This window comes from Varroa jacobsoni, unplaced genomic scaffold (genome assembly GCF_002532875.2).
Source record: "Varroa jacobsoni isolate VJ856 unplaced genomic scaffold, vjacob_1.0 scaffold_41, whole genome shotgun sequence".
NCBI classification, from domain to species: Eukaryota; Metazoa; Arthropoda; class Arachnida; order Mesostigmata; family Varroidae; genus Varroa; species Varroa jacobsoni.
In genome coordinates, this window is record NW_019212943.1 from 45,452 (window position 1) to 58,617 (window position 13,166).

General features: G+C 43.1%; 1 protein-coding gene across 1 annotated transcript in view; it reads left to right on the plus strand.

Annotated features, from left to right (window-relative positions):
* Positions 1-12,956, plus strand: part of LOC111260217 (uncharacterized) — a 51,364-nt gene extending 38,408 nt beyond the window's left edge. Inside the window, exons 2-7 of the mRNA XM_022832807.2 lie at positions 6,492-6,840; positions 7,124-7,318; positions 8,050-8,350; positions 8,570-8,827; positions 9,084-9,306; positions 9,663-12,956. Of these exons, the coding sequence (XP_022688542.1) occupies positions 6,492-6,840; positions 7,124-7,318; positions 8,050-8,350; positions 8,570-8,827; positions 9,084-9,306; positions 9,663-9,919 (1,583 nt within the window). The 3' untranslated portion in view covers positions 9,920-12,956. The remainder of the gene's footprint in view (positions 1-6,491; positions 6,841-7,123; positions 7,319-8,049; positions 8,351-8,569; positions 8,828-9,083; positions 9,307-9,662) is intronic.
* The last annotated feature ends 210 nt before the right edge of the window (positions 12,957-13,166 follow it).

A 13,166-nucleotide genomic window follows, 5' to 3' on the forward strand; every position in this document is an offset into this window, starting at 1 on the left:
TGTGTCCTCCCCAAATCGGGCATGGGTTGGATGAACGCTGATGTGCTTAACGCTTGTTGACGAGCCTTAGAATTCGTCTCAGCAACTAGTCGCGTTGCTTATAGAAGATATGCAGAGCTCGTCTGTGCATATGGCTTTTAGGGAAGGAATCCAGCTTCAGTCATATTTCTAGGTTTCCCTACGTGCTGATGCGAGTTTCTCAGTAATTGATAAGACAACGAGTGACGATCCTGTTATTAATAACAGCAGAGACGTACATCTAATGATAAGGAGGGAATTCCCACGAGCACGCACAAATACACACATGCTGAAAACAAAACTCCAAAGAAGTGCTTCAGTGCGCGGAGACCTTTATGTGGATTGATTAAATTGCCGAGCAATCGTCAAATGCCGTTCCCTAGATTGACCGTCTACCGAAATGTAAATTGAGCCCACCTATCAACATAGGTACAATCGTCCTATATGCATAATTGTTTGATTTACATGCATCAATATTTTTATAAAGTAGCCGACGAGAGGCCGCAGTAATCATGGACTTCACTGTATCTGCATGCTCGTTTCACCGCCGATTTCGTTTTGCCTCGTGAAATTATGAATGTATTTCTTGACCTTCTATGTAACGCTTATCAATTCGTGGAATAGTATTTAGTAATCAGCCCTAGCATATAATCGGACCTGTTCTATCATCTAAGAGGGACCTGGAGCGACAAAAGGTCGTTAGGATTATGCCGCACAGCGCCCGTCCAGCTAAATAGCGATCCGCTGCGGATAGTGTTACTGTTTTTCTTGTTTGGTTAGTAATTGCTCCACGCACTACCGGCAGGATAGCGTTCTGCATGTCCTGCAGTATTGGTAACGTCTCAGCAAATGTTAACTACCGAACTCGCTGATCGCAAGGTCGCGAGAGACAGCACCCGCGCTCGCGTGCCTACCCCCACCCCCGCCCCCCGAACAAAGACAAAGCATTGAAAAGCACGAGCCTCGAAGTTTTACCTATTTCACATGTACCCAGCACGCTTTACATACACATTTAATCCTCTGCAAACGAATCGTAACAGCCGCTGTCGCTTATCGTAGCCAGATCTTTTCGTTGTCATGCAGTTCTGTAACGCTCAATTTGGCTCGCTTAATAGGCCACAGCAGTTCGCTGTGGAGTCACTGTTTGCCCCTCAGTGCCGGTTAGGCTTGTTGTGTCGGCATCGGTGTCAGCCGACATTAGGGCCAATAACCAGTCTCAATCCAACTGCGATTTTCTATTGCAGTCAATACGGTACGAAGGCAAGGTTTGTTGCCATTGCTGCACGTCGAAGTGACACGTTCCCGAACTCCTCCCAACCCCGTCTGCTTAACAGATGACAATGGCAGCCATTATCATAGCCATCGCTTCGATGTATCTGTAGACCAGATCGGCCTAGTTGAATTGCCTGTCCCAGGCAGGGCCGTATTAAGCTACGGATCAGAAACTAACTGTGAATCCTGCTGCAGAGGCCGTCACGACTTAACCAAATAGACGCAGTAAACAGTTTCGTTATTTGTAAACAACATCACATGCCGATATCTACTTTGTTGAGCTATTGCACATGTCCTAATTGAGATTTCCTGCATAGCTCTAGCTTGCTTTGCTCCGTGAACCCTTTGTGCAGTGGCGGTTAACACTTGTCCGATTGTATTCAATCCTCTGGAAAACCAAAGTTTGTCTAAAGTGGAAGGCTCGCCGTTTTACAGATCGACGCGCTTTATTTTCGTAGTGACAGCGTCAATGCGAGCGTCGTTTATGGAAAGGTCTATGACCTCGCACGCTTTTTACTGCCCTTCGTTCAGTTGACGTTAGGGGTACAAGGAGTATACTAACGTGCTTGCTACCCTTCGATATCTAATCCATACAGTTGCAGTAACTGCACGGTACTCGATCAAATAGCATATTCCTGTTGAACGTAATTGATCTACGAGCTTACCGTATGCCATTATCAAATGCGTTTATTCGTCTAGCCAATTCTGACGTTGTGTTACTTTAGCACAATGCTCTCTTTAGCGTAAAACTATCATGAGTTTTTAGTTAAACTTTGACGTAACAATAGTCGCCATAATTTTCAAGCGTTATACTGTACGCGGTGAAGCTATATTAAACAGGTGTCATTGGGAAGCACGCTAAACGATCAACAATGATGATCAGCGTGTGTATACATGTTATAGGCGAAAGATACTGGCTAACGTTCGCGGCGTCGCTGCGGCGTGCTGCGCTGCTAGAAAATCAAGTTAACACTGGATACGAACGCGGACGTGGACAGAGACGGCCGATTTTTTGAAACAACCGACTTCCTCTTTTAGGTGGGAGCTTTTTTTTATGGTGTTGCTTTTCTCATCTGCGTTTGTGTCCGCTTCGTTCATCGTTCTTTCTTCCTCTACTCGGCCGCCGTCCCTTCTGGGTCTAGGTTTGAGTCGCCGGGTTCGCGTTTGGTCATTCTTGTCTCATAGTTTACGCCGTCTGGCCGATGTCTGCTTAGCCTCCGACTTTAAACGGCGGACCCTTCGTCAGCGCTCGGCCCACATCCTCTAAGGATAGTCGGAAAAAAACTGAGTGCGCGAACGAAATACAAGTATGCGCTATATCTATTTGTGTTCATCTGTTTGCTGGGCCGATTGCACCGTATCGCCTGCGTCTCAGTCGGACGGGTCGTTCCTCAACGTGTGGTTCGTAGTTGCCATCGTTTTCCTCTTGCTCTGCAATGCTTCGTTTTGTGTCTCGATAATCTCCAAACTCTAAGTGACCCTCTGCTGGCCCAGACTACTCTCCCCTACCTGAATCAATGCCGCACCTTTCCCATTCAAGACGCTCGTTATATGGTACAGAACAATAAGTGTTCTGCTCTTGAGATGTGTAGGTGAGTGCATGTGTGTGCCTGTCGCTTTGCATCCTATATGAGGGCTCATTCTGGTGACCCCTTCTCCTGCAACCACCAAAGTTGAGTCTCTTTTTGTAGAAGTTCCTGTTCTACCGCCGCCTCCATCTTGTTAATGTGGTTCGTCTCGTCCAGCAACTGATCGTTTTCGCTGTGCCTCATCGGCATATGTGAAGGTAGAAGCAGCGGCCGCACTGAGTGCATATAGTAATAGTATGATTTAGCCAGATCTGGATCACTGATATCGTTCTGCTTGAAATAGTTGTGGGCCGCTAGCGGTACTAGTAGTAGTAGACACTTTCTAGTTGCTTCACGCAAAATCGACACACGGATGATCTCTGACGCCTGTCAGCTCGCTTGGCCGACAGCAGAACGAGTGATTTAGAGAAATCTGTCGACTCTCTTTGTACCTGATGACTGTGAGGCAGGCGTTTCTGCTAGGACATTCGTGCATAGCGGGTTGGTGCTTGTTGTATTGGTTTGTTGGACTTGCTGTAGGACGGTAGCTTGTTCTGTCTCCCTTCCAGCCTGTCTGACTGGCTGGGTGGGGGATCCACATGGCGCGCACCTGGCATACCGCACTAGTTCAGCTGAACTCGGTGACGGTCTTATGGCCTTAACCTTCATACGATCATCGGGTGAACCAGCCGAGGGACTCAGACACTAAATAAGCGACCGCCAGTCCATCGAGACTCGATAGCGACCACAAGATTTCCGCAAGCTGGGTAGCTACGCTGGGACCGCAGGATATAATTGGGGGTGTTATTTTTTGTAAACGTAAACGTAACGCTTGTCTGCGTTTTGCTGTTCAAAAACTGGCCAGTCTTTTTAGAATATTCGAAAAGGATTGAGTTTCTGCTTTCCACTGTTTTAATTGCTTCAGTAGGATATAATCGAAGTAAGAAAATAAATAACCCAGTTCTAAAAAACTGAACGAAAACATCGTGTAGAGTATAAGTTTTTTAGTGCAGAAGTATAGTTCTTGTGAATCTCATCTTTATTTGACAAGAAATATGGCTTTGCTTCCGTGGTAGGGGTCTGTTCAGAACTGATGTTTCCTAGGCCAGTACCCACGAACGGGACTGTCAAACTAAAACCCAGAATAATACGTCTGCTTTTGAATTACCCGGCCAATTGGCTAAGCATTTTTGTTCGACAAATTCAACTATTTATGGGGATGTTGGTTTTACAAAATATCCTCGAGTCGCGTCCTGAAACTAGGCCAGCGCTTGAAATTTGCATAAGGGAAAAACGTTCAAACAAGTATACATAGTATAAACTCGTTTGGTAACTTTTACTTTGTATTTGCATATTTTTTCGTAATGTACATAATATTGAAATTCAACATTGGAGTGCTTTGCTCCAGTGGCTTCTTTCCTCGAACTTAATCTTTTGAACAGGTTGCTTGCTTACAAATCCCAGTCAAAAAGTAGGACTATCAAAAAACAAAGCTGAATTAAGTAAAAACCTTAAGGAAATGTAGACATCTTATTCCACAGGCATTCATTTATGCGTCTAGCAATTTGTAATCGAAACTATCGAGCAATGCGTGTTTAGTAATTAAACGTTTGTTGTACCACTAGAGCTGGTGGAAAGTTGGCAGCGTTTGTGTGAGCTGGAGCAGGGAACGTTTGTTATACGCATAGCAGGGTCTCATAGGAAAGGTAAGTAAATATGCTTTCATTTCTTAGAAGCAGCTCACGATGCGTGAGTTACGAACAAGCTTCCTTTCGACTCCGTCGCCAAAGAATTTCGATATTGCTCTTCAGCGGAACGGAGTGGGCGCTGACCGTTACTCAGTGGCTTATCGTTTAAGATCTTCTGTTTCGAAACACGTGGGTTGCTCAATCCAGAACCACGATATATATATATTAAAAAAAAAAAAAAGATATTCAACAATTTGGATAAAATAATGGTGGCGCATTGGCCATTTAAGGCGTTCATTATATGATGGCTCAGGTGACTATAGACTTCGATGTAGACTCTTGTCAGGGTACCTAAAATGGTTCCTTTTAAACTTTTAGTGGGATGTGTGTCTTTCAACTCAGCAGGACATATATCAGCCTCTAGTTGTTTCTTCCATAAAGGCAGAGAGTAACCATCTGCGCAAAATGCCGGAAATTCTGTTTCGAAAATTGCTGACGTCGTTCCTGACAACCAATTTCTACTTCCTCTGAAAACTAATAGAAATAGCATCAGAAGCCATATAAACTCTTCCGATGACGATGTTCTGACTATGCGGCATCAGTGGTGACAGAAAAATGTCTCAGAGGCATTCACAGCGTCTATAGTATCTAGAAATTCAACTTCGTTACCTTTTTTTTTCGTCTAGAATTCGTCCATGTTCGGTCATCTCGCGTACAAGATAAGATTACATATATATATATATATATATAGCAGTCAAGGCGACATCGTCGTACAAAGAAGAATTATATGTACAATTATAGTTTTTCAACAATATAATGATAAATTCTGAACTGACCCTGTTTCTGATGCCTGCACCAGCCGTCGGTAATGTCTCGTCGACAGGTACGATGTCGAACTAGAATGCGATGAATAAGTAAATGAATAGTTCAGCGTTCAACTTAGGTTGGTCCAAAAGTTCTTGCCCCTGGCGCAAATATTGTATTTAGGGAAGCGACATCAATGAAATGCTTGCCTTATTAGAAGAATATACTGTTGATCGTGACTTAACAAAAAACTGCTAAGTTGATGCATCATACATCATAAAAGCCGTATGATCTAGTAATACGTATGTTTACTCTTATCATTCAACTTTTTTCTTCTTCTTCTTCATGGCCAACTTTATTCATTGTCAGTTAGTACGAGCGAGCGAACTTTGGTTGTGGTTGCCGTTTACGTACGGAGTTTACTGAAACGTTCCAGACAAGTTCGCTAATAGCTCGGATCTCATCAACCGTTCGGATTTCATTGGCGGTGTCTTCCGTTTTGTTTCATCTTCTTCTTTCATACTGTCAGTATCCTACAGCTGCCGCTCACAGTGATTAACGGACATATAGAGTGGAAGTACAATATGAACTTATAGCCCTCCTAATATGCGCATAGGCCCAACAACACGACTGGTTGTTCTCTCTGAGGATTATAGATATTTATAATATGGCTAAGTAAGGCAGATTTGTGAGGCCTTTTTTTCCCTGTTCTTTTATTATTTTGATATGAACCTTCCCGCTCGCTCTCTGTCCCCCGCTTCTAACTCCTCCTCCGTTACGATAATAATAGCAATGTTGTTTTATAGCCGCATAAACGTGCTTCGTACAGTAGATAAGCCCTGCTTATTATTAGTCAAGCGTAATATGAAGGTCGTAAAGTGGAAGGTGTTGAAAAAGAGCAAACAAAATCTTGCAGTGCTCATCATTTTTCCTTGAACTGTGTTCTCTGTATGCAAAGGTTGGAGCAAAAGGTTCCGGGTGACGTATCCGTATGGGAAAACTGACAAAATTGATTTAGTGAGGTGGGGCGATCGTTTCATGTCTTGTGCTTATGGATAGACCTGTTATCTTCACTGAATATTTTGGCTAGTCTTCGTGGACAGGAGCTAAATATCGAGCTTTGTTTTTGGCCTTATTTCAGACAAGGATTGTTCGCTGCCGTCATCAGGTTTAACTTCACTATCGCAAGCGTCAAATGAAAGTAATGGTGTATTTGGAAACGTTGTAACCTCTTCGTACGGGAACCGTAGTGGCACTCCTAGCGGCCTAGTAAGCAGCAATATTGCTTCTAGCGTATTTGGCAACCGTAACGTAGCTCCTAAGAACTACTACCAAGGAGTGTCATCCGGTGGACCCCTAAATCTGGGAATCCAAGGAGTTAGTCTAGATGGCGTAGGGAAGTCAGTCCCTGGCTGTGCAGGGACAGAATCGCTTGGACGATCCCCTAGTGGGCTAATTACATCGGCTCTTGATGCCAATAACAACAACAGGTGTGAATTCATCGGCTATACTTAGTTTTCCATATAAATGTTAAGAATCAATGCACCCCTAAAATTTAGCTATCAGTATGTACAACATCTTCAGTTTTTTACACGTCTCTTTATGTATATATTCATATAGCTTGCAGTAAAGCTCTGTCCGTGATAATGTTTGCAAGATAGAAATGTTGCATGCAACTGCCAACCAGTTTTTTTTACTCACTAGACAACGACCATGCTGTATGTCATAAGTTTACGAGAAAGAATGGAACATCTGAATGCTTGTTGGTTACAGTAGCAGCAATTCCGGAAGCGAAACCATTCAGAGTGATGCTGGAGATCTCAAAGGAACTCTTTTTTCGAAGAAACCTGGAGGACCGACTGGGCCCTCGTCTGCCGGAGGGCCCCAGTCGCGGCAACAAGAGGAGCTCTGCCTCGTGTGCGCCGACCGCGCTTCCGGCTACCATTATAATGCCCTCACCTGTGAAGGGTAAGTCGCTACGAAACGCATCGGTGTTCAACAACGAAGCAACGTGTATACGAGAGCAGATGAATAGATAGATGGTGGGCTGAGAAAAACGTCCTCAGATAAACTCTGCTGTATGCAGCTTTTCTAGCGTCATGTCCTGTATTGTGCTTCCTTCCTATGCACTTACATGGGTACAACACGCGTCAGCCTGGTTATGTTTAGTTATTTTAAATTAACCTCTAGTTAGGGCTGGTAGGCCTCTTTAGCTTTCCAGAGCGCTTTACTCTGGATACGTGTTAACTAGTCATAAACTCTGCCTCATTTTCCACTTGTTTCCAAGTGAAGCACTTTTAGTAATATGCATATTGTGCATTAGTTTGCACAGCAAGCTTGTAGCCTGACAACATTTGCACATAGTTGGAGTAGAAGAAGCTGCTTGTAGTTTAAAACACTTAGACATCCAATATAAATATAAAAAGAAATAGTCAGCAGGCATAAAAGTGAAGCAAGTCCTTTTAGCATAGGTTTGCTGAGCTTTTCACTGAATTTTCTCCATGATTTCATTAAAAATCTGCGGGCATTTGAGTCAGATATTACGCGGTTACGAAGTCAATTTCTTCGTAAGACATAGATGTCGTCTTAAATAGCAGCTGTCAATTAGGTCTCGCGACTAAATGTAACGAGAATGGTTTCTTGCTTTTTTACCAAGAAAATACCAGTTTTTTAAGGAAGACCTTTTCATATAACTTTAGATGCAAAGGCTTCTTTCGGCGATCAATCACAAGGAAGGCTAGGTATCAGTGTAAGTACGGCGGTCAATGCGAAATGGATATGTACATGCGACGGAAATGTCAACATTGCCGCTTCCGGAAGTGTATTAGTGTGGGGATGAGGCCGGACTGTGTTGTACCTGAATCTCAAAACGTCATGAAGCGTCAAAACAAGAAGAAACCAGACCCAGAAACACTGAAACCCAATGCCAGCACCCCTGAAGCCGTCGAAGTACACGACGAGAAACCAAATCTGGCAGCCCTTAATCGTGCTATACGAGAGGTAAGACTTTTCCTATTACGTCGCCATGGTTAGAATTACCAGTCAACATACAGTTTTTGATGTTCACTTGTTAAAAAGATATAAGTTTAATCTTCCAAATGCTATAGATCTTCATACTAGATTTGTCGAAGAAACGTTGGTGGGGGGGGGGGGGTCTACTTCCTCATAATCTGATGTAGACTAATCATACGACAATTACTAAATCGGCGTTTTCGTTAGGTGTGTCCTTTGACATCTGATCAAGAGTGCCTAATCAATAGGCTGGTTTACTACCAACTGGAGTTCGAGTCACCATCACCTGAAGATGTCACTAGAGTCACAGGGTTCCCTTTGGGATGCTCCGAAAAAGACAGCCAAAAACGCTTCGAACACATTACTGAGATTACGATACTTACCGTCCAGCTGATCGTCGAGTTCAGCAAGCGTGTGCCTGGATTTGATACGTTACAGCGCGAAGACCAGATCACATTACTTAAGGTTAGTGGTTAACTAATACGGTGTATTATCACCCAGAAGGGGCTGTTTGTACGTGCCAAGGCAGCTGTCAAGTGCTGAAAACTGCCCTCAAACGGCTTCAAATTAAATATAGCATGAAACATATTTTCTACCGACAGCTAAGTAGTTCATTGATAACGTCGTAAGTCCCTATACGGAATTACTTAGATTTCTCAAAGGTGCGTATTGTTTTGACGAAGTTCCAAATTGACCGGTCTAACATTTCCTGTTGACTCAGGCGTGTTCGAGCGAGGTGATGATGCTGCGTGGAGCACGCAAGTACGACGTCGCCACAGATTCAATTGTGTTCGCGAATAACCAGCCCTATACGCTCGATAACTATCGATCAGCGTCGGTGGGCGAAAATGCCGACGCGCTGTTTCAGTTTTGCCGAAATATGTGCAACCTCCGTGTCGACAATGCGGAATATGCCCTGTTGACAGCAATCGTTATCTTCTCAGGTAAACCTAACAGACTATCACGTGTAACTCACCCTTCCGTGCGTACTCTAGTTGATAAATTCATATAATCAGCCAGAGAAATGTATATATCAGTTACTACTCTGGGCAACCAAGGTGCTGAAATAATAATAATAATAATAGGACATTTAGAATTCGATTTTGTATTTGCCTCGTAGTAATAATCACATATGAATAGATCTGATAATGATGTCAGCGATAAAGTCGTTGGTCAAGCTAGAAATTATAGGAGTAGTTTGCATTGCTCATCACCTCAACCACTACCCCTCAATAATTATTTCATCATTGAAATGTATGACTAATCCGGTGTATCTTCGTTGTTTTTTTGGACATTTTAGAACGTCCGGCCCTACTTGAACCTGATAAGGTTGAACAAGTACAAATGTTCTATGTGGAAACCCTTCGCCGGTACTCGGAGAATCATCGAAATCCGCCGGGGTCGCCCGCGCACTTCGCTAAACTGCTCGCCATTTTGACTGAATTACGTACATTGGGTAACATGAACTCGGAGATGTGTTTCAACATCAAATTCAAACAGAATAAGGAACTGCCACCATTTCTTGCCGAGATTTGGGACATCCAAGAGGCTTCATAATCGCAACAAGCGTAATTTTTATTTGAATCGAGGTCCAAAGCGAGACAACATGGCAAACAACATTGACAAACATCAGTCTGCTGTCGAGTCCTCGATCTGTACCCATGTGAAGTGCTCGTTCCGTGTTTTTTCGTTAGAACCGCGCGAACCTAGACGGGCTGCGAAACAGTTGTTCTGCGAAATAAATGATCGTGCAGTCGACCCTCGCTGCACGTAACAACGACAGTAGCAACAACAGCTCGAAAAAACCTGTGATGAAGACCGGAATCGAGACAAGGCCATCGCTGGGTCATTTGCGCCGACATTTTTGTCTGTCTTCTTCCATCCGCTTCGGCAGGAAACACCTGAGGCAGCTTTAATGGTCGCAACTATTCAAGATGATTGTGGGTGGATGTGAGTGTCGGCGAACAGGAAGAATCTAGTTGGCCATCTAATTCGCTAACGCAACTCGTGACGATTCGGTGTTGATGTACGATGTATACTTTGTAAATACATGTCTTCCAGATGCCTTGCCGGGCCACTGAGTTATGTTGAACCATCAAGGACAGTTACTATTAGATGAAGATTATTATTAATGCTATGTTTATTATTCGACACCCCCTTGCTGTTAATTATAGGCATTGTTCGTTATCCACTTGCTGAAGGACAAGTGATTTTTGACAAAACGGTGATGAGGTTTGTTACAATGGGGGTGGTCAACGATCACGTAGAGGGGGCTGTACAGGAAAGCCTCGAAATAGTATATGTTATATATTACGCATAGAAAAGAACAAAGCACGAAAATCGCCGACGATACACACCGACGAAATCATGGCCTTATACCGCTGAGTTACGTATCTAATGTTGGACAACAAGCAAATGTACCTAGGATATCGTTGGGAAACGAAGATGCGTAGACTCTAATAACAATCTGGACCACACCAACTATATCGACAGAATGGAGCAGGATGGGGAAATTTCAACCCGAACAACGACAATCCCTCCAAAGGCCTCTAGTACGTCCTACGGTCCTCTACGGTAATCACCTTATTCTAATATGAATATGTATTCATTGCCGAGCTGTGTTAACAAGCTAAACGGCTTACAACGTCGTTTGGATTTTGGAAATCGGGCGTCTGTTTCATGTTTAGCCGTTTCGGGAAACAAGAACATACGATCAAGCTATCTGTCTGCTTAGTTGAGTTACCTCAACACATGAGCATTGCATGACTTTATTTGAAAGACTAAAGTCTTGTTTGTTTAGATTATGTAGATGTTAATGTGCGTTGATGGACCAGCAGACGTCTTATAGTTTAGCCGAAAAGTTACGAAGCACCGACGCAGTACCAATTATGTACCAGACTCGCTAAGCGTACGAAAAAACAACGTTCCATTTCATCACAGTAGTGAAAATTTATGTGATTTTCCGTATGTTTCCTACAGAAGTTAACATTTACGAAATGTGTACTCGGGGCGTTCGGTCAATGGTGTTTCTGTCGAGAATTAGCCGAAAAACCAATGGCTGCCACTGAAGATGTTTGATCATCACACATTACGCATACGGCGTTTATGTACATATGTTTATGTTCGCAGAGATTGATTTTATTGATCGCAGTCGTCTGCTGTCGCTGTAATGCTGGCGTCGAAGACGAATCCTCAAACCGAGCGGCTCTAGAAACAGATTGAGGTTTGCCCACCAGCTACAAGGTATTTCTGTGTGTCACGCCACTGACAAGAGAGAACGTATACTGACCGTAATACTGAGAAAGGCCCAGCTAGAATAACTTTCGACAAAAAATGCATCAGTTACGAGACGCATAAATTAGTCGATCGGATAACCTCAAGATGTTTCTACGGCAAAATATAGGTTTCTACTTTGGGCAGAGGGTGGAACAAACTGCTGTGTTAAAAAGAATTGCGAACGTGCGCTGTTCACCATTGTCGCTATAGTTTAATTCGGTACGCTCGTAGTAGTACTTGTGCTTGTAGCAGTGCTAGCGGTTTCTACCTGAGTAAAGGCACAGCGAACAGCAGTTATGCAGCAGACCTACGACGAAAAGGACCTGTCGCCCACCAATTGGCTCTGCGGTTAAGGTGTTCCAATTATGCTCCATAGTGTATGTATATACGTTGGTGTTTGAGAGCCGCTGATTGCATATGACAATTATGAGTGGACTGTAGGAAAATTCGAGCTGGCCCTGTCAAATAACGCTACAAAACAATGAAATGTAGTAAGGAGATAAACAGTATTTTTGTGTCTATGTGTATGATGACTATATGTACATATATAGGTATGAGAGCATTACGAAAACATCTATACGAAATTCTATATTTTGTTATCCATCCATAAGCAACGCGGCCTATGTGCCTTTAGTTAGCCGAATCAGAGAGGAAGAGCGAAGAGTCACTATGAGAGATAACCCACTGGCTACTACGACAAATCAAACAGCGGGGAAATCCTCATGTCACCACTCGACTGGCCAGAGGTTGTTTGCGGTCCATCTGCTGAAAAAAGGCGCTGACAGCTTCTGAAAGAAAGCCTGCAAATTACGAGTTGTGGTCCTTTCGATACCGACAAAAGTAGCTGAAGCAGTGATTACGATCAAGTTATAGAAAAAGCAACAAAACTACAAAAAAACACAAGTATATTGGTATATATATGTTTATACATATATATCAAGTAGGCGATAACGATGATGATAGCAATGGACCTAACGCATATATCGGTATTTTACATATTATTAATATATATTATTGTATGTAAGAGTAATGATAATCTGTGGTCGAATGGTCATCAACTATAACAGGAGTAATGGTTGCCAATAGATAATAACTGTCCCGCTAGTACGGCGATTCTATAACACCTTACATGTACGCGCGTTACAACAACTTGAGTTTTTGCCGGTTATGGGCATCTGCGTAAATATTATGTTTACCCTCCGATCACAACGACATAAGTGAGCTCGTACGTGTGGCAAGCTGACGTCTTTTACTACTATAAATTCGAAAAATCAAAACAAATCGAATTGCTACCTCAAACTAAAAAAAGAAAAACAAAGATGGACGAGCTCGCTTCTCTCAAAAATCACTCGGCCCGAACAAACGATTAGTTAAGACCGACAAACTTGTCAACACTGTAATCGCTCGTGGCCATTGCTTGTTCGTCTGCTAGTTTTCATTAGAAAATTTTTGAAAAACGTATTTGCCAGTGATTTTTATGTTTGTTTATACATGCTATCTTGGATTCAGGTTTATATCGCGATGAAGT